This window comes from Aphis gossypii, chromosome 3 (assembly GCF_020184175.1).
Source record: "Aphis gossypii isolate Hap1 chromosome 3, ASM2018417v2, whole genome shotgun sequence".
Classification (NCBI taxonomy): domain Eukaryota; kingdom Metazoa; phylum Arthropoda; class Insecta; order Hemiptera; family Aphididae; genus Aphis; species Aphis gossypii.
Window position 1 is genome coordinate 30,533,405 of NC_065532.1, and position 21,511 is coordinate 30,554,915.

The 21,511-nt window shown below is 24.9% G+C and overlaps 2 protein-coding genes across 6 annotated transcripts; one reads left to right on the plus strand and one right to left on the minus strand.

Moving 5' to 3' along the window:
• Positions 1-5,158: 5,158 nt before the first annotated feature.
• On the plus strand, positions 5,159-17,156 carry LOC114122348 (alanine aminotransferase 2-like). 5 transcript variants are annotated; one of them, XM_027984978.2, is made up of 13 exons: positions 5,159-5,358; positions 9,835-10,063; positions 10,126-10,215; positions 10,955-11,063; positions 11,911-12,041; positions 12,710-12,823; positions 13,871-14,000; positions 14,496-14,575; positions 14,675-14,795; positions 14,859-14,980; positions 15,051-15,236; positions 15,320-15,468; positions 15,992-17,156. In XM_027984978.2, exons 2-13 carry the CDS (start codon positions 9,941-9,943, stop codon positions 16,080-16,082), a joined length of 1,446 nt encoding a protein of 481 aa, XP_027840779.1. In that variant the 5' UTR covers positions 5,159-5,358; positions 9,835-9,940; the 3' UTR covers positions 16,083-17,156. The 5 variants fall into 5 exon arrangements, with proteins under 5 accessions (XP_027840779.1, XP_027840781.1, XP_027840782.1 ...); XM_027984980.2 differs by having other exon boundaries at positions 9,901-10,063; XM_027984981.2 differs by lacking the exon at positions 5,159-5,358 and adding an exon at positions 8,210-9,048 and having other exon boundaries at positions 9,901-10,063.
• Positions 17,157-17,974: 818 nt separating this feature from the next.
• LOC114122362 (actin-related protein 2/3 complex subunit 1A) lies at positions 17,975-21,194 on the minus strand. The gene is made up of 8 exons (XM_027985002.2): positions 20,881-21,194; positions 20,636-20,793; positions 20,458-20,566; positions 19,833-20,129; positions 18,940-19,121; positions 18,662-18,765; positions 18,381-18,558; positions 17,975-18,272 (listed from the first exon to the last, which is right to left on the minus strand). Exons 1-8 carry the CDS (start codon positions 20,939-20,941, stop codon positions 18,237-18,239), a joined length of 1,125 nt encoding a protein of 374 aa, XP_027840803.1. The 5' UTR covers positions 20,942-21,194; the 3' UTR covers positions 17,975-18,236.
• Positions 21,195-21,511: the final 317 nt, after the last annotated feature.

Here is a 21,511-nt window from a genome sequence, read left to right on the forward strand (position 1 = left end):
ACCCCTTAGGCTGTTTAGGCTAAAGCCTTGGACGGCAAATTTTAATAGCCGAAACGAAATAACAAATTTTACCTATGTAAATTAGGTGGTAAATTTATTTTAGCCTATGGGCGCCAAAAACCTTAATCTGACCCTGGGTATCAGTCTTTTTAGTTTTTTTTATCTTTTTAGTGTGAAAATTTGGTTGCTAAACTTGGATTACAGCTTGAGTGGTACCTACTTGGCGTACTTGCATTTGCGAAACAATTTTTATGGATGTTTTTATAGTTGTACATACCTATGTAAGACGGTAACAAAGCATGCAGGTGAAGAGTCCTCATTATTATAATTCTCCTGCTGTTGTTACACAATCTTTTTATCCTGCATAAAGTGCTCCTACTGATCCTAATACCTCACAGTTCACTTTTCCATAATAAAATTATTCTCCAAACGATATTATGTTTTTACTAAAATTTTAAGTATAGAAGGTCAAGGTGTTTTTTTTATTTTCACTTAGATTTTTTCTTAACAGTACCTTGTACCTATCATCATCATATTATTACAATGTTAAAATGTTATTTTTATATTTATTAATTTATTTAATATTTATATATAATAAATAAATAAATACCTATAATATTTTGTTTCTTATTTATCTGAGTATTATGGTTAATCGTTCCTCTACGCTCAAAGGATTCCGCCAAGGTGTATTAAATGATTTAATTGACATAGGTACCTACTGTAATAAATGAAAAACTTTTCCTGATGTAATCTCATATCGTTATAAAACTTTAAAAAGCGGATACTTGTTTCCCTATTATTATTTGTTGGGTGAATCCAGTGTTTTCCACGTGGTCTTAGCACAGGATCTTGTAACACACCTGGAGCTTTTGCCACACACAAAACCTGAACTAGCCGATCGTGGTTTAATTCCATTTTGTACGGATAGCTAATATTTTATACTGTAAACCAACTTTTCGTGTTAAAGACACTCAGGAGTCAGAGTTGAAGCCTTGAAGGTACTAGGTTTTAAAATATAATAATTTTTCAATCACCCAATATTTTGGTATAAACGCGCGCGGTTTGACCGAGACCCGCGTGTATATGACATGTATAAAGACGTATGGTACCACGGTAGCCTGAAGGCGGTTGAACCACTCGCGGTACAATCGCTGCCGCTCAATCGCTATGACGTGTGCCATGTAGTTTTAAATAAATATAAATAAGGAAGAAAATGTATGTATTAATATTGATATTTTGTTTTGTAATTATGTAATTGTATTCTAATTTCTGGGTAAGTAAGTAGGTACCTTCCTAACAAATTTGAATTTCAAATTGGCCACTCGTCCTCTTTCCTCCACACACACACACACACACACACACACACACACACACACACACACACACATACACACACAACAGTTTAGCGAGGTTCATTATTTTATTTTACAATACGAATTGTTCCCATTACCTAAATTAGAACATAATAAAGTGTTGTATACATTAATTAATGTTTAATGAAAACTATAATAATAATAAACTTGCCTATTAAAGGGAGAAGAAGAAGCCACTAGCCAGTATTGGTCATGCGCATGATAAAGCAATAATAGTCAATGGATGAATTTAAAATTATTTGACGAAGAGAATGGAATAGACTTTATTGACGATCCAGCACGACGACATTGAAAAACATTCGGTACAGTAATTATTCAAAGCTTTCAATTTTTAATGAAAGAAGGTTAAATAGAACGTATTATTTAACCTTATATATTCAACGATCAGCGAGACATTTCAAAGATAAAATAGATATATAGGTACTGTTATTCATGACTCGTAAAAGAGATATTTTTGAAGAATAGATACAAATAAAATTAAAATAAATATTAACCGGTATTACTTAAAAAAAAGATATAAGTATGATGTACGCTCGCAACTATAGGTATATAATTAAATACTTAGGTAATAACTAATGGGTAGTAGAATGAATTATTAAAATACATTTACTTATGCAGTATAGCATTAATTTATGTTGATAATTTAGTACTTTTATGAACAGTGACCATTGCAATAAATGGTTTCAGTCACAAAAATAAACATAACATAATTGCATACCTAATACCTAAGTAGGTACCTACTTTTTTTATATACCTATATATTTTATACAGAACAATTCTTTTGGAAAAGTCAACTTTCATTACTTCAAATTCAAAAAGTATTAATTATGATTTTGAAATTTTTTTTTTTATACCTAATTGAAAAAATGCATTTAAAACCATAAACAACATTTGACTATTAATTATTATGACTTCAAATTATGTAAAAAAAAAAAACTATAAATCAAGTTATCCCACACTATAATTAATATTGCTATACATTTAAAAATTAGAAATACATTATTTAGAGTTTAGACTTTTAGAGTACCTGAGTACTTAGTACTTCCTTGCATCGTAATAATTAATTATCAATTTCCGTATTCATGCTATTTAATGTTATAATGAATAGGTTAATAGGTACGTCATAAAAATAAATAATCACTTGGTCTTTGGACTATTACTAGGTAGGTACTATTATTTCCTGATATTGTCTGATAAAATTTAAAACAGATAAAACTATAAAAGTGTAAAGATATTTCAACTTTTAACTTAAAATTTGTTTAGATGAATATTAAAATATAATAGGTATCTGGTATATTATTATACATCAATTACAGTTAAATGTTGTTTAGACGTTTAATATTTATTTTTTGTAATTTAAAATAAAATGGGTAGTTGCCAATTGGCTACTATAATATTTGTAAATTTCACCATATGTATTAAAATAACTTGTGACTTATGTAACCTGAATTTACCTGCAGTATAAATTGTGAGTTGTTATTTCAGGAAATTGATCCACGAGTTGATACCTATTATATAGACAATAGACGTATTCCCAATTTTATTAACTATTATCTAAATTGATAAAATAAAATTGTACATTTTTATATTATATATAATTTTAATTCAAATTATAAAAATTATACTTACCTTTTTTATTATTTTACATTTTACAATATTTTCAAATTGTTTTTTGCTGTCAAAATTGTACACTATAAAATATGTCTCTATGTAAATATCTCATGCATACGAAATAAGAATATATAAATCCTATAATGTTGGATAAAGTTGGATGGTAAATGGACATACTAATTGGCAAAAATATGTCACATATTAGAATATAGACTATAATATAGCTAAAAAATACACAGCCATTGAAATCAGTACCTACCTAGTACCTATATAATATATAAGCTTTATGGTCATATGCCACGATATAATAGAACGGGTTCAACACGTTAAGAAAATGTGCGAATACCACGCGTCAAAACCGCTCTAATATGGCACACTTGCGCGACCCTTAGATCAGAATATAGTATATACGTACCGCCCACCCCCATGTCCCTCTTTCTGTATAACCTGAATATAATATGTCGTTATACACACGTAGATACATATAATGCCAATGCCCTCTTTAAGAGATTACTGGCTACGCCACTGTAACTCTTATATTTTAATGATGTATTATTTTATAGTAAAAAGTGTATTTTCTTTACCTCAAGAAATAATATCATGAGTAATTAAAAAGAACATTCTGGTTGATTTTTTTTTTTATTATATAGTTATACCTATTATAGATAGATATTATAGGATTCGGGAGGTTAGTATATAAAATCTAAAATAAATGGTGTAAAACTACAGAATGTTTTTTTAGACTTACTCATCTATATCTCTATAGCTTTTATATAGTCAACAATATTTATATTAAGTTGCCCCCTCACTTTATTTTATAGATTCCAAAATACCACCTAATAATTAAAAATTGAATTTTTATAGTTAAAAATACATTTTTGTATTTTTCCATTTGTTTAGCCATTTCAAACTTTTCTAATTATTTAGTGGTATTTTAAAGTAAATAGAATAAAGTGGGGGGAGGAACATGACTGAATTTTAATACATTTTTATTTATGACATCCCTCCCATTCCATATTCTTGTGTACGCTACTGTTGTACATATTATAGTACTATAATATTATTAATTGAACTAACACTAATGATGATTAGAAAGTACTCATATATAAACTCTTTATAAATAGGAACTCGTGTAGTCGTGTTTATCTATGTTTGTTTTACCATGGCTACGAATATTTTTATATACCTATAGGTACCTAGACATTTAGTTTATAGTAGGTAGTTATAGTTATAGTTATAGCAACAGATCTTAAACAATTCTTTTCTTTAGTTCAAATTAAAAGTTAACAATTTGTTCAGTTTAAAATTTAAAGCGGATTCTTTGTTGGTATCTTAAAATTCGCTGAAAAAAATTTAATCGTTTAAAATTTAATTATAAAATAAATGATATGTTATATTATATGTTTTCTGATGTTTACAAACGCTCGTGTATAACATTAATATATGGATTAAAAATACATGATAATATATTATATAAATATACTGAAACACAATGATTAGGTATTATTTAAAGTTAGATAGGTAATAACGTAGGTATATTTAATAAATGCATATATTATTGCGTTTACGTTATCTAAACGTACCTATTATGATGATATTATATTATTATATAGGTAGTTAGTAGGTATAGGTATGAAAGTTTATTTATTTTTTTTTTAGTAGTGACGTGTTATATAATATTATTATTATTATATTGTCAAAAATGTTAAAATCAAGAAAATATTATTGAACTTAATCTCTGTTTGTGGTTTATAATGCTATTATACATTTATACCTCTATAGTTATATTTTATAGAACTATAAAACATATAGAAGTAGTTATAAAAGTGTTATAAAATTAATTCAACACTTTAACAAGTACCTATACTTCACTCATTCACCGTACACCAATCATCATAGATTACTTATAGGTCATAATTTAATGTTCCTTTCTTTATTGCTGTTTTTAAAAAGATTACATATAATACAAATTTGGTTCAAGGGCTCAATAATCCCATTGATCCCCGATAGCCTCGTTTACGTTTCCCCTCACCGCTTATTTAATTATTTTTGATATGGCAACAGTTACAGTGCTTACTATATTATTATGACCACTTATATAATATTTACGCAAACAGTACAAAAAATAACACATTGATATGGTGCTTTAGATTTGGTGATTTTAGTGTTCACTGCGCGACACTGTTACGCGCGAGTGTACCACGCCAACACTGATAATTTGTTAATATTGGCCAAATCGAATAGCTACTACGACTCTACTAGTAGGCATTTATACAAACTAGTATAAATTGTGACTACAAAGACTGCTGAAGAGGTTAAGTGCTAGAGAGAGTGCGACAAACAGAAAACATCATAAAAATAATAATATATAGTGGTATGTACCTATATTAAATTATAAAAATCAAAATGATAAACTGTCAAATATCATAAATTAAGTATACTAGTATACTATTTAATCTATATAAATATAAATTTTAAAAAATAATTTCGTATTATATTAACTAATAAAAAATATCTCCAATCGAGAAAAAATATTAAATTATAAATCGAAATATTTATGAGAATAATAAATATGTAGTTTTTGTAGTTATACCTAGTAATTATAAATTAACTCTGATACTGAAGTTTAAGATTATCAGCAATTGATTGTGTTTAGATTAATAATGACCCTTTTAAAAGTCTAGATTTTTAGATATCTCATGGTCATCTAGTCATCATATACTTACTTTGATCAACAGCTGTAAATAAGTTTCATTGTGATCCTTGATCGTTGTATTATTTTCTTTTTTGTTTAACTTTGTTCTATAGTTTAACTCATAATATTTTTATCAGATCAACTGAGCCAGTTAAATCACAGAATGTAATAAATTATTTATATTAATTATATAATAGGAATACTCCGAAGTCCGAATATTCCTCTATGTACATAATTCTTGGTCTGTTCAAAATGGTTAATACTTAATCACGATTCCATACAAAATATTTTTTCTGAGGTTTTTTGATCGATTATAAATTATAACGGTTGACTTTGTTTGAAGATATTTTGATTGTAAACTGTAGGTAGTGTTATAAAACAATACAATCACAATATGTATTGATTAAATTATAACTATATGTACTTACAAGAATAGTAGTTGATAAATAATAGACGTTCGATATTGTTTTATCAATAAATCATAAATATTTTATGTAATAGCATATAATTATAAATTTCAATTTTTTCTATTTATATTTTATAGTTAAATTATTATTAAATAAGTTAATAGTTAATTACTACAACAATTAATTATAAATATTATTAATATACACACTAGAATGAATATTAAAATCTTTTTACAATTTAAGTAAAAATAGGCTATACCTAATCTTGTATGACCATATTGGTAATTACATCATATTGTTCAACAAATTATTGTATTTTATGAGCGAGTGAATCGTGATGGAATTTCTTACACTGGCTATAATCAATTAGACCACTGAAGTAAACATATCCCGAAACCGTATGTAAAATACAAATACCATCATTAAAAATAATATAGGTATATACAGACTATACATTCCACATGCAGTACCATTATTTTTCCGTTCTATAATTAAACAATTAGATGGTTTGTGTTAAAAAAATCAGAAAACACAGAATAGTGTATTAATTAATACGGGTTTCACAGTATGTTGATTATATAGCTAGTTAACTTTAAACATCCATTAGTTCAAATAAAGTACCGATATGTTTGGGGATATTTGTGGGCTTGTGGCGTACTGGCGTCATCTCTGTAGTCTGCATCAGCGTGCTTATGCGAGATTTAGATATAGATAGGTATAAGTTATAATTTTTTATGACATAATAACACGTAATAATATATTAAGTGGATCTCCAAAAAAGGTTGTTATTATTATTATTATTATTATGCATATGTTTTTATTTTTGTTTCTCAGTAAACCTTTGTATGTATTACCAGTTAGTTTAAATAATTTTGTTAAAGTGTAACGATTTTTAAATTCTGAGTGGAGCAATGAATGTAGGTATCAATTTTACAATAATGTGTTACTTACTTTTTTTGTGTGCGCGCTTTTCGAGACGGTAAAAATGCTTCGATTTTCATAAATAAGGGTAGTGTCTGATAGAAATTTTGTATTTTAAAGAGGTCAAAATTAAAAATTCTCAGTAATTATTTTTTTATTATTATCTATAGGAATCATTAATTTCGACTAAATCGATTTTTTTTTTTTTATTCTAAATTAATAACAAATAATTGACATTTTTACCAAATCTTTGTTATAATTTTCTATTTATGATACAATTTTCAAAATATTTTTATTATTTTTAAGCTTATTTACGGGCATTAGATATTTCAATGTTTTTTTAGTTTTTATAAATGTTAGTTGAAAATTATTCTCGAGGTAAAAATACTTGAAAATTTATAAATACTAAGTTCTTCGTAAGTTGTTAATTTCTCAATTAAAAAATATTGAAAATCTATAGTTATAATATTTTTGTTATAAGCATTTAAAGGTAAAATGTTGACAAAATTCATAAAAATCTGGAAAATAAATAAATAATTTTATAGTTCGAATATTAAATTCATAATTTTTTATGTTTGTAAACCAAGATTTAAAAATTGAATAAAAGAATTTTTACGTTTTTCAGACTATATATTATGTATAAAAAAAATGTTATCGAAAAGCTAAATCATTTTTATGAGCATTTGAAGTTTGAATTTTTTTTTTGACATTAATTCAAAAAATAATAACCTATTTATCCTCATCAATTATTGACATTTTATTATATTTAAAAAAAAAACAATAGATACTTGACATTTAACCAAATGTTTATTTTATTTAGTTACATTATATAATAATAATTTTTAACTCTTTTTAAGCTATTTATAGGTATTAGAATTTTTTTTTTCATTAAATGTAGACAAAAGATTATTCATTTGTTTAAATTCTTAAAAATGTAATATAAGATCCCACATAAGTTGTTCTTATATTTTTATAAAAACATTAAAAATACGTTGGCATTACTTATTTTTATATGTTATAAAAATGTTGTTATATGTTATATTCTATTTTGTAGTTAAATAAAAACTTTATTCTTATATCAAAGTTTTGAAATTTTAATCCAAATGTATGTCAATGTACGTTTTTTTTCAGTTTGTATCACGATTAAATATGTATATTAAATACACGTATAAACATAAACCTTCCGTTGATTATTTCATGGATTTTTCGTAATTTGCAATTATATAACTATTAAATGTATCTACCTATTCAAAAGAACAACGTATAATAAAAAAATTAGGATACAAATATACCGCATGTCTAAAATATGTATAACACTGACAATAACGCCGCAATGAAATAAAAAACATATTAAATGTTTAATTATGTCATGTGTGTAGGCGTCGGACGAGTACAAAATACCACATCGAATGGTGACGACAAACAGACGAAACTGCCCTTTATAAATATACACTACACATTATTAACTATCATCGTGCAGACCACACCATGATATTGTACCTATTCTTTTTAGTTTCATTTATTTCGATTTCAATTCCACTATGGTCGGACTCGTCACCATATTGTAATTTTTACTAATTATCATTACCCGTGTACTGTTAGTTATATTACTTTTTAGTGTTGTCACGGATCGTAGTCAAAACAATCATGTAGGTAATCGTATATGGCACGGAATACAGAAAACCATATTTATAGAAAAAACCGAGTCCACGAACGGCTACTACATAATAACGACGTGTATTTCTGCACGTATCTGCGCGACTACACAACTGTGCGCAATATTTGATATATAGGTCAACAGGCATAAAATATATGGATATATAACGACTTGCAAGGCTATAATGATTTCTCCGACAACCGCGCATTCCCCACTGACACGCGGCGCGTAGTCCCTGAAAAATTACACCACAAAAATCTCAATTGATTCGGACTACGATACGATATATCTTATCAGACCATCATTCGGTCAAGACGTGTCACCTGTCAAAACGGTCATAACTCTCTCTTTCTCGAGTCTCGTACTTCCTATTTTTTGTGAATGGTGAGTTCGGTCGTATACTATACATTATTTATAATATAATAAGAATAACGAGTACTGTATTTCTGTATTATATTATAGGTAGGTAATAGGTACCGTACTTTAGTGTCACCGTTTAGGCTATACTGGTTTTCGGTAAACTTATTACTTTTCGACCGAAATAATAATAATAATAATAATAATAATAATATTAATAATATTATTTAAAGAGTGAAAAGTGAAAGTAACGCGGACGTCTTATCTACATAGATTTAACTTATAAATTTTAAAACTTAAACCATTATAATAGGTAGGTATATCTGATATTATATTTTTGTATAGTATCATATAGGTAAGAAAACAAATAAATGTATATAGTTTTTTTTTCTCATATAAACACATATGTAAATTTACATACATATACATAGTATGTAGATTTTTTATTGGCATATTTACGGGAAATTTAAGAGGAAAATAAAATGTAGCGATACAATTGTATTCAGGTCGATCAAGTTGTACTTTTGTTGTGCTGACTCCAATTTCTTTTCGATAACACTTGGCCGTTGGTCAATAGATTACGTCCGAACTGCATAATTGTTTTTATCTTAATACAAAACGAATGCCTAATTGTTCTAATCAGTCTTATGCCTTCACTTATACGTTAAATGTTTTGATATTTCATTAAATGCAAAATTAGAAAACATTCTCGGTGTCCGTATTGTTATATTTGCTTACTTAAAAGCTAATTGTGTTTGTATTATTAAATAAAAATTTAAATATGTCGCTGCAAAGACTAAGTAAATTTGTTAGATGTTCGGAAAACTACAATTTATGCCGTTATGTCAAGTCACAATTAGAATTTTCCCCATTTTTGAGGTTGACTGTGAATTCAAAGAACTTTTCCGCCGTCCAAAATATGTCGTCGAATCAGAAGGTATTAAATTTAGACAATATGAATCCCAACGTAAGGATAATGGAATATGCTGTCCGGGGACCGTTATTGATAAGAGCTACAGAAATTGAAAATGAATTGAAGAAGGTTTGTGTATTTTTTTTTTATTAATATAAATATTTTTTCATGTTCTTGTTATTCAATTTTAGGGTGTTGAAAAACCTTTTAAAGAAGTGCTTAAAGCAAATATTGGTGATTGTCACGCAATGGGACAAAAGCCAATAACATTCATACGCCAGGTACAGTTATATTATTTCCTTATTCAATGGTGGATTTAATAGATCTATCTAATTGATTTACTATTATGGTTTTGAAGATATTTTATTATTTAAGTAAGCTACTGTTTCCATTTTGAATTTCAAAATAAAATTAACATAAATATAATTTATTAGACTTACTAGTTAAGTACTATTTTACTCTTAAATTCACTAGAGGTATTTTCTTTTGTAATGTATAAAATATAAATGAAGAATATGTTTATTTTTTGTAAAAAATAAGTGATACTGTTTAAACAGTAAAATTAAGGAGTATTGTTTAAAAAATTGAATTCTTTAAAATGTATGTTTTAATTTATTCGAAACTAAATTTATTTTTTTCTAATACATATGTATTATTATTTTTTTTTTAATGTTTAATTTATGAAAAATATAATAAAATTCATAATATAAAATTCAATAAATCATTTTAAATTTTCATTAACCATAAATATAATTTTCAAAATTTTAAGAAATTTATTTAAAGCTTTGGAATCACTACTTCCAAACAAAAGTAGAGCTTGATATTTTGAAAAATACATTTAAAATCATCAAATATGTCTTTGATATGTAAACATTTCTTAGATTAGTGCAAATATAGTGGAATAGTAAAATGCTCAAAACTGAAACATCACTAAAGCTCTTATAATCTCTTGCACACATAACATATTATATCAAAACAAATATTTTTATTTTATTACCTAACCTGTCAAATTTTTTTAAGGTTTTAGCTTTGGTATCTCAACCAGAATTGTTAGATGATGATCGGTATCCTGAGGATGTTAAAGAACGTGCAAGAACTATATTGGATGGATGCCGTGGTGGTAGTGTTGGTAATTATAATTTTAAATATTTAAATAATTATTTTAAATTTAGAAATTAAACATAGCTTTTATTATCATCATATTTTATAAATTATTAGTAACGTAATGTTTATAATCTTTGTAGTTAATCATAAGAGTCTATAAACACGTGTTCTATTGACTATTATATCAATTTTTTTAGTGTATTGATGTTGTACTACAGTTTGTATTTGTACTGATTAAGTTAATATATAAGACCTTGAGCTGTCAAATTAAATAAGTGTTTACCATCTTAGATTATTTTATATTATTCATTATTACTACTAAGCTATAAAGCATTATTCGTATTATTATTATAAATTACTATATAAAGGCGTTAGGTAGATACAATACTTTAAATTTCCAAGGTTATAAAACAGTTATTGAACTATTTTTTTTTTTTTTGTACTGAATATTTTTAAGTATTAATTTTAACTCATATATTCAACTAAATATTCTAAAAAAAAAAATATATTTTTATATTGAATTAATAGTTTATTATTTATATAAGTAACATTTCAATTTTATTTTATAATACATTTGTAAGGAATGCTAAAAATATACCATACAATTTTTATGTATTGTTTGCTCATAATTGTTAGAGCTCATTAATAAGTTAAAATGGATTTTCTTTGATAATAATATAATATAAAGAAAGCTTAGATAGCTTTATATTTGTATGATATATATTAATTCAGTATTATACGCAGAATTTGTTTAAAAGAAATTTTTATACTTAACTTATGGGGGGGGGGAGTTAAACCCTAACACCCCCTAAGTACACCATTGTGTTAATTAATTGTTATTTATCGTGTATATAATATAATTCTTATTTTAGGGTCCTATACTGATTCTCCAGGAATAGAAATAATAAGAAAACATGTTGCTCAATATATTGAACGTCGAGATGGTATTCCTTGTGATTATTTAAATGTTCTTCTGTGTGCTGGTGCATCAGATGGAATAAAAGTGTGTATTCAATTTAAATGTATAGTATATTTATAACATTTAAATAAATAATTAAGTTTATATTTTTATTTAAATTTTAAGTTAATTATTTTCAATAAATTATTGATAAAAAAGTATGTGTAAGTATTCAGTAATTTTTAAATTTAGATAAAATTCAATATGTTAGTACTCTAATAAAAACTAAGAATTCAACTTAATTTATTTTTATTTTCAACTTGAAAGAGTTTGATAAGTATGAAGAATCATTATTTTAAAATAATCAAACAAACTATTTATAAATATTTTAAGTTGTAATTTTACACTATATAATATATAATATTATATAATATTCTTGACTTAATGTGTGTGTGTATATATATATATATATATATACATCACTAATCAAATTATATTTTTGATTATTATTTATTATTTAATACTTACTAAATAAATAAACAAATAAAAAATATAAATTTATTTATTTCAAAAAATTTTACATAGATTTTTACAGATTTTGATTTACAAATAAAAATTATATTTTTTTCTATTCTCCTTCTTAAATTAATTGCTGATGTTGGATACATGGTTTTTTTTTTAATTGACTTAGTTATTTCTTATTAGAAAAACATTTACATATATTCAATATAAAGTAATTAATTATAGATGTATTAAACCATTGATTGTTTTAGTCTATTTTACGATTATTGGTTGCTGATGTCGATGGAAAAAAACCTGGAGTTTTAATTCCTATTCCACAATACCCATTATATTCTGCTACATTAGCAGAGTTTAATGTTCAACAGGTTAGTGTAATTACTTATTACTATGATATTTATTTAAAAGATACAGCAAGTGTCCTTAATCAAATAAATGTGATCCTTTTGAATAGTTAAAATAGCACCAAAGTTATTCAGCTGGATATCAAAAAGTTCTTAAACAATAAATAATAAAAAAAAAAATTTAATTTAAATGTATTATTTTTTATTTTTTTTTAATTATACATATATATCATGTATTATTTGCATACACTTTGTACCTACTAAAAATTAGTTTTAAAGTAAAAAAAATATTATTTAATTTTAATAAATCTTTTTCAAAGAACTTTCAAGTTAAAAAGAGGTTAAACTGTAATAATATTATTAGATATAGATATAAAATTATTTTTTACTTTTGGACCCCTCAAAGTTGAAAATTACAGCATTTTCATTATCCCAAAAATTATTGACAAATAAAAAAAAAAAAAACACCATCGTAAAATCAATGAATTTATTGCTTTGCTTAGAATTTAAAATGTAAATACCCATTATTATTACATTGTGCTAATTATTTAAAATTAAATAAAGTATAAATAATTTGATAATATGTAACTAATTTTTTTTCAATTTTATAACTTGAAAACCATTTTTTCCATCTTAAATATTTTAACCATTTACTCTTATTGAATACATTATACATTTATATCTATAACTAAGACATATTTGTATAGTTGTTATTGTCTATAATATGTTTATTTATATCATCATTCATCGATAAATATTGATTATTGTAAATTTTTTATGAAGCCCCCCCATAACTTTTTTTTATTTTTAATTAAATATACATAGTAAATCAAATATGTATAGTTAATAATTTAATATAATAGTTCATTTAAAGTTCTATATAATGTAATTTAAAATTAAAATTCTGAAATGAAAATTAATTGTTAATACTTAAATGCTTCAAAAAAACAATTAATTCTTCTGTTATGTGATTTTAAGTTATAATAATCTTATAATTATTTCTATAAAAGATGTAATAGGTAATAAGTATTTTTTAATCATTATTAAGTTTATATGGGTTGTTTTTATTAGGTTGGATACTTTTTAGATGAAAATAAAAATTGGGGTTTGGATGTGAATGAATTAGAACGTTCGATAACTGAAGCACGAAAACATTGTAACCCTAGAGCTATTGTGGTTATTAATCCTGGCAATCCAACTGGTTTGTTATTACTTATTACTTAATAATGATTTTAATTTAAATTGTGTTAAACTCTAAGCTTATTTATATTTATTCATAATGTTTAAATTTAATTAATATTATTAATTAATCATGTGGGTACATTTATCTTGAATTACCATTCTAAATTTTAAATCTATGTAGTTAGCAATAATTGTAGTAGTGAATTGTTGAGTATTTGTCTCTTAGAATACCTAGATGGGTAGGATTATAGGATGTTAATTTATGCAAAATGCTAGAAAAGTAGACAGCATTATAATATTTGTATAGTTTCAAGGAGTATAATTAAGTTTAAAAAATAACTATAATATTAATGTTTAAATTATTTTAAATTCTTCAGACTTGAAATAAAATCAATGTTATGCTACCACTGTTTAATTTGTGTAGTTGTATTATATATTTATATATATATTTTTTATTTAAAATATTGTAAATATAAATTTCATAGTTAACATGTTTGAATATTGAATTGTGTAGGCCAAGTATTAACCAGAGAAAATGTGGTGGATGTTATTAAATTTGCATACAAAGAAAATTTGTTCTTACTTGCTGATGAGGTAATATATTTTTTATACATTTCTATGAATAAAATATAGCTATTTAATTTTTTAATATTATTTTTATTTTATTAACTCATTTTTTTTTTAAATACCTAGGTATATCAAGATAATGTGTATGCCGAAGGAAGTAAATTTTATTCATTTAAGAAAGTATTGACTGAATTAGGATCTCCTTATAGTGAAATGGAATTGGCGTCATTTATGTCTTGTTCTAAAGGTAATTAAATACTACTATAGTAATGAAGACAATTAATCTTATAAAATATACAAATTATGTTAGGTTATATGGGAGAATGTGGTTTAAGAGGTGGTTATACAGAAGTGATTAATTTGGATCCAGAGGTTAAAGCAATGTTACTCAAATCTGTGTCAGCTATGTTATGTCCTACAGTTCTTGGCCAAGTAATAGATTATTGAAAAATGTATTTTAAGTTCATTACCTACTTTAATCAATTTTTTATTGTTCAATTAGACTGTGATGGACTGTGTTGTAAATCCTCCACAACCAGGTGAACCATCATATGAAAGTTTTCAAAATGAAAAAAATAGTGTACTAAAATCGTTAAAGGAAAGAGCTAAATTGGTGGCCGATACATTTAACAGTATTCCTGGAATGTCTTGCAATCCAGTTCAAGGTGCAATGTATGCTTTTCCACAAGTATGTTAATTTAATTTTTTTATGTTTATTTAACAAGTATAAGTATATTTAACTAATAGTACAAATATTATTTTCATTTATAGTTTAAGTTACCTGAAAGAGCAATCAAAGAAGCAAAAAATCAAGGAATTGAACCTAATGCATTTTATGCGTTTCAACTTTTGGAAAATACTGGTATTTGTATTGTACCTGGATCTGGATTTGGACAAGTTGAAGGAACTTATCATTTTAGGTAAATATAATTGCTTGTTTTTGTCTCAATTAATAAAAATAAAATATTAATGTATTAAGGATCGCAATTAAAAGGTGATGTTTTTAATGTCTAATATATATCTTAAGTTTAGTTTTAGTTATTTAAGTAATATTAAAAATAGATGAGATTTTTGTTTCGCTAAACCATAGAGTAAAGAATATACACTAATTTTTTGAAAATCATACTTATTTAACATAAAATAAACCTATCATTATTATATAATATATACATATTTTTTGATAAACTTTAATTAAAATAGTATCTCTTTTCATTGTGATTGACTAAAAAAACTATTTTATAACTTCAGAGTATAAAAAAAAAAACAATCAAAGCTAACACATGCAAAATATGGAAAATATAATATAAAAAAAATTATATAAATACATGTTTTAACTATAATGAATATTGATTAATACTATTAGTTCCAAGATTAATAAAGTATTTCTTAATTTCTTAGAACCTCTAGATTTATTAACTAAACACTTTTATTTTTTTTTTTCAGAACTACTATCTTACCTCAGCCTGATAAGTTGAAAAATATGTTGGACAGTTTCAAAGATTTTCATTTAAAATTTTTGAAACAATGGGAATAATGTTTGATAAAAGAAAAGTATAGCAATAAATAAATTATTTAAGTAGAAATAAAATACCAATTACTTTTCAATTTTACTACTAAAAATGTAAGAAGTTTATCTAAAATGTATGATAAACTTACAGTATTTTTATAATTTTACTTACTTTCTTTTAGTCAGTGATACTGTGTATTGCAGTTAATTAAGCATATAATTTTTTCATTTACCAGTTAGAATTGTTCCTACGTAATTTAAACAAAACAATTACTTTTCATTTTTTATGTGTTGTTATTAACGTTTAAAGGAAATGGATATTGTATTTTAAATGTAAATTATTTTTTTGTTTGTCCTTAACATAATTACCATTTACCAAGACTGTTCAAAATTATTAAAAAAAGTTCTCGGTTTTTTTAAATACTTTAATTTTAGTTTTAAAGATTACTACAAACTATTTCGATGTGAAAATGTATCCTTGTACTTATAAATGTTTCTATACTAGATTACATTTTACATAAACTTGTTAGAATATAACCTGCAATTTCTACAAGCTATAAATTAGTTATGCTAGTCTATATTCAATTTAAATTATTTCTATTAATAATTTATTATTCATAACTTGATAACTCCATAAGGGTTTATATAAATCTAATCTAGTTTTGTCAACAGAACAATATTTCCTAGTTAAAAATTCTTATACCAAAAATCTATTGTTAAATCCATCCTCACGTTACTTAATTATTTGTTTCCTAAAGTGTACCATTTTAATTTTACATCTGAATTATTTCTAGAAAGATATGAATTAAAAATAATATTTTATGCATGTATTCCTTAACTATAATTAATTAATTTTTATTATTGTATGTATTAATATGTAGTATCGTTCATAAACATATTCAGTTGAATACCGTCAAAAGCTTAAAATGTATTGTAATAATTTAAACTAACAGAATAATTTGTTTAGATATTATAATATATTCGTTTTATATTTATAATATATATAACTACCATCATTGAGTTTATTATGTATTAACTTTATTACTGTACTCAATGCTACTACTTATTAATGTTTAAATAAAGTTTGTTAATGTAAAAGTATTTTACTACTACTCTTTTATTTTATTTTTTAAGCCCTAATTTTTTCAGCACCATGAAGAATATACGTCTTATAAATTATGTTGATTGGGTGAATTTATTTATTTCTCGTTAAGAGAAGGCCAAAAATACTGTAGGCACTACCTGCAATATTCATCAAGGTCTCTGCTACCTATAGTTTATTAGATTTAACTAGAATATCAATAATCATTACTACAAATCTTAGTTGTTATGATTTGCCAAGAGACTGTGTCCTACCACTGATGTTAAATATTTTTTGCCTCCTATGTTCATAAATTTTAAACATTTGTAACTTGTACTGCTATGATTTTATATTTTTGCTTATAATTATAAAATCATAGTTTTATAATTATATAAAAATAATTACCATTTAACTACACATGTATTGATTTATAGCAGTGTTTCCCAAAGAGTGTGCCAAGACAACTTGAACTTACCCGGCATCATTATACACGTAATATTCGATAAATAGATAATATTTTTCTATAGTGTGCCGTGACTCAAAATAGCTAATAATAATGTGTCAGGATGGGAAAAAGTTTGGGAACCACTGATTTATAGTTTGAAATAACTTGGTAAGATAATTACAATCTTCAACAAAAATTAGTATATCAATATTAAAAACAAATATATTGTAGGTAGTTCATTTTTATATTGATCTGTTACACAAAAACTTGTGGAACATAATTTGTTGAAAATAAACATGTTAGTCATGTGACCAATGGTTTTCTAATTTAATGTTTTGTTAAATATTTAGTAAATAACAGTATGAGTAAGACAAAAAAAAAAAAAAATATAAATGCAATAAATTCTATTGTTATGTTTATTTATCTTGTTCTTATTTATATAAGCCACATATAAACAGGCATACAATATAGACAAAATAAATATTTTAACATATATTGATGTTACTATGTATTTATCAAAATATTTTTAATAATAAAATTATAATAAATAATGTAAAAAAGTATAATTTAATAAAATAACAAATAATTAGTAACAGTATAAGTAATTATTGTAATCAAATAGAATTATGTACATATAATTGTAGTTCCATTGAGGTTAAATTTTTAGACCTTGGAGTAATTTATCTAAACTCTAAAATGAAAAAAATAAAACATGTTATTATAATATTTATTAAATTATACACTATAAATATAAATGAAATTGTTTATATCTTAGAGACAAAAATCATGTGTTACTTACGTTGAGTTCCCATAATATTATTTTCCCATCCAAACCACTACTAGTGAACTTTGTAACGGTATTATTTGACTCGCTATGAACACGTAAACATGTTAATGTATTTTGATGTTTAGTATCAAGTTCATAGTCACTGTTGATGCGTGCTTGTCGATCCAAGCTTTGAAATTTTTTCATTGCACTAGAACATATTTTATGAATAATTTTATTTTTTTAAATTAAAAACCTAAAACAAAATGTAATAAATATTTTTTAAATCCTTAAGATTTCTTATTTAAAATTACCTTAAACCAGCAGCTTCTTTTTTCTGAGAGCTGTCAATTTTAGAAACGAATTGCACTTTGTTATTGGAGTCAATGCAATACAACATTGGACAACATCCATGACCCTATTTAAAATAACATATTAATTTAAACTACAGTTTTTAAAATTAAAACTGTAAGTACCTAATGCCTACAATTTAAAACATTGATCATAATGATCTGCATTAAATTAATTTGATTATTACTTTCTTAATTTAGCAATTTATCCACGAAGAGTATTTTAATTATAATGAACTTACTGCAGCAACTAATGCTCGATCAGAAACCCAAATACAGCTTATGAAAGGTAACTCATTTGTTTTTAATTTATTTACAACTATGCTTCCTTTAGATACATCAGCAACAGTAATAGATGAATCGTGAGCAACCCAACATAATCGGTTACCAGTTTTATTGAATGCTAGTCCATGTATCCATCCACCTAAAAATATAATTAATTAAGTAAAAAGAAAATCAGCAATATTTATACAAAGTTAATGAGTTTTAATAATTGATAAATTGTATATAAATATAACTTAGAAGAAATAATATGAAGTAAATATATTAAGAACATTAGTTAAAGACAATTATTCTAGAATAATTTAATTATTCAACAATTTTGTATGGACTACTAAAATATAATAGCAATTATATTTAGAACTAGGATTTATATGTAATAAAAAAACAACAAAAATATAATTAAAATGGCCAAAATATGTAGTTTTGGTCTTTAATTTATAAAGTAAAGATATTATCACAACCTCGTGAACGCAAATATTGACCCTGTTATAAATTTGTAAATATATTTTGTCAATTAATAATTGAACATAAAGTAATAATCTAAGATCATTAAGGTATGATTATCCAATAGAAACAAATAAGATACTTAAGTCAAGTTATTGATATATAACTGATAATTTTATATACCTTTATACACTTACAACTTTAACAAGAACATATAGAGATTGTTATCAAAATTTACAAAATATAAAAAAAAAAAAAATGTCTTAGTTTATTGCAAATCATGTGAAACAAATTTATCATGTTTTAGTAAAAATAAGATATTTACATACAAATCTCGACTCTAATATTATATTAATAAAAATATTTTTAATAAATAGTAACTATATTTGGGTAAAATGTATAAATTTACCTCCTCTAGATGAATTGGTAAATTCAGCTACTAAATTTGGCACAGAAGTATCATCAGTATCCCATTCGGTTTTTACTTTTTGACATTGATCAACTTCTTTCATATGAACATTAAACAGTCTTACTCGAAAATCGGCAGTACCAGTAGCTAATACCATATTGTTTGGATGCCAATCTAATGCTGTTACTGTAGATCGAATTGGTTTTTTTATATGTTTTGACACCCACCAATCATTTTCAACTTCAAAATAGCACACAGATATTAATTGAGCACCTGAACCAACGGCAAATTTTTTCTCTAGAAATAAATTTAAAAATCCTGAATTAAAAAAACAGAAGTAGCATATTTTGTAATGTTTAATTATTTAAATATACCATTTTAATAAAGGCATTTTATAATTAATACATTTTTATAAGTAAGCAGCAAAATAAGTTAAAATTATTATTATTCTCAAAAGTTAAGTACATTTTTAATGTTATAATAAACTGGATAAATATAAGAGATGATGTTAAAAAACCTGAGTAATTTATTTAACTTACAAATTGCGATAGAATTTAAGAATCAATTATTAATGTTGTTCAATATTGATATTCCACATATAAATTTAATATTATTATAAAATTACCGTTTGGCGACCATTTAACACAAGTTGCGGCTCTACTAATTCTTAATAATACAAGAGTTGGTTTCCATTTTCCCTTGTCATCAATTGTCCATACATATGCATTACGGTCCTATTATGTGAAAACAGCAATATAATTGTAAATAAATAAAAACAAAGGTTTATTTATAAGAAAACTTACAGCTGAGCATGTAACAATTCGATTAGTGTTAGGTGCCCAATCAATTCCAGTTACTAAAAGTCCATGCTGATCTAAATTGTCTAACAATGTCCAGTCACTCAAATTTGGTTCATATTTGTATATTTGCACTTCATTACTATTTGGAATTACTGCTATCTCTATAATATATTAATATTCAATCATAAAATCAAAAACATTTTCTAAGATATTTCAAACTATAATCTGGTCGATTAAATTAAACTTACGAGTTCTATTTGCATTCCATGAATGTGAAGTAACTGGATTATCACCTAAGTTATATTCCATTTTACTAAGTTGAATTAATTAAAATTAATCGTTTGGATATGATTAAAAAATTTGATGTTTTTCTGGAATTATAATACTAAATAGTAAACACGATGACGGTCCTTATCCAACTCACTGACACTCAACTCTCAAGTCCTAAACTCCTAACTTCTACTAACGAAGTACCCAATCACCACTCACCAGTCACTAAGTGTCCAAGTAGTGACCAAGTCGGCAAGTCTCAAAATTCCAAAACGGGCTGACGGGCGGCGGCGACTCATAGACAGCTCAACAGTGTAGCACTCCGTATTAAGTGATTAACAGTATGACACTATGCACAATATTTGTTGTACAACAATATTCGGTCATACCACAGAAGAATACGGTACCTATATTTTTAATTTACCGGGCACCCAAAATTTCGGATTTTTTGTAATCTTATGTATTTTTTAACGTTGAAATCTATGGATTATTCAAACGGAAAATAGCTTTGCAGGCTGGGACTCTGGTAAGATGTATGGATTTTGCAACGTATGAACTATTTATTTTATTTTAAATTAGGTACCTATAATATAAATACATATACCTATT

Coding starts and splice junctions, on each gene's coding strand:
- LOC114122348 (XM_027984977.2), top strand. CDS start 9,803: ATGTCGCTGCAAAGACTAAGTAAATTTGTTAGATGTTCGGAAAACTAC. Junction 14,796..14,858: donor ATTTATGTCTTGTTCTAAAG/GTAATTAAATAC, acceptor AAATTATGTTAG/GTTATATGGGAGAATGTGGT. Junction 14,981..15,050: donor GTCCTACAGTTCTTGGCCAA/GTAATAGATTAT, acceptor TTGTTCAATTAG/ACTGTGATGGACTGTGTTGT.
- LOC114122362 (XM_027985002.2), bottom strand. CDS start 20,941: ATGGAATATAACTTAGGTGATAATCCAGTTACTTCACATTCATGGAAT. Junction 20,130..20,457: donor TGTTAAATGGTCGCCAAACG/GTAATTTTATAA, acceptor ATTTATTTCTAG/AGAAAAAATTTGCCGTTGGT. Junction 18,559..18,661: donor AAAGAAGCTGCTGGTTTAAG/GTAATTTTAAAT, acceptor AATATGTTCTAG/TGCAATGAAAAAATTTCAAA.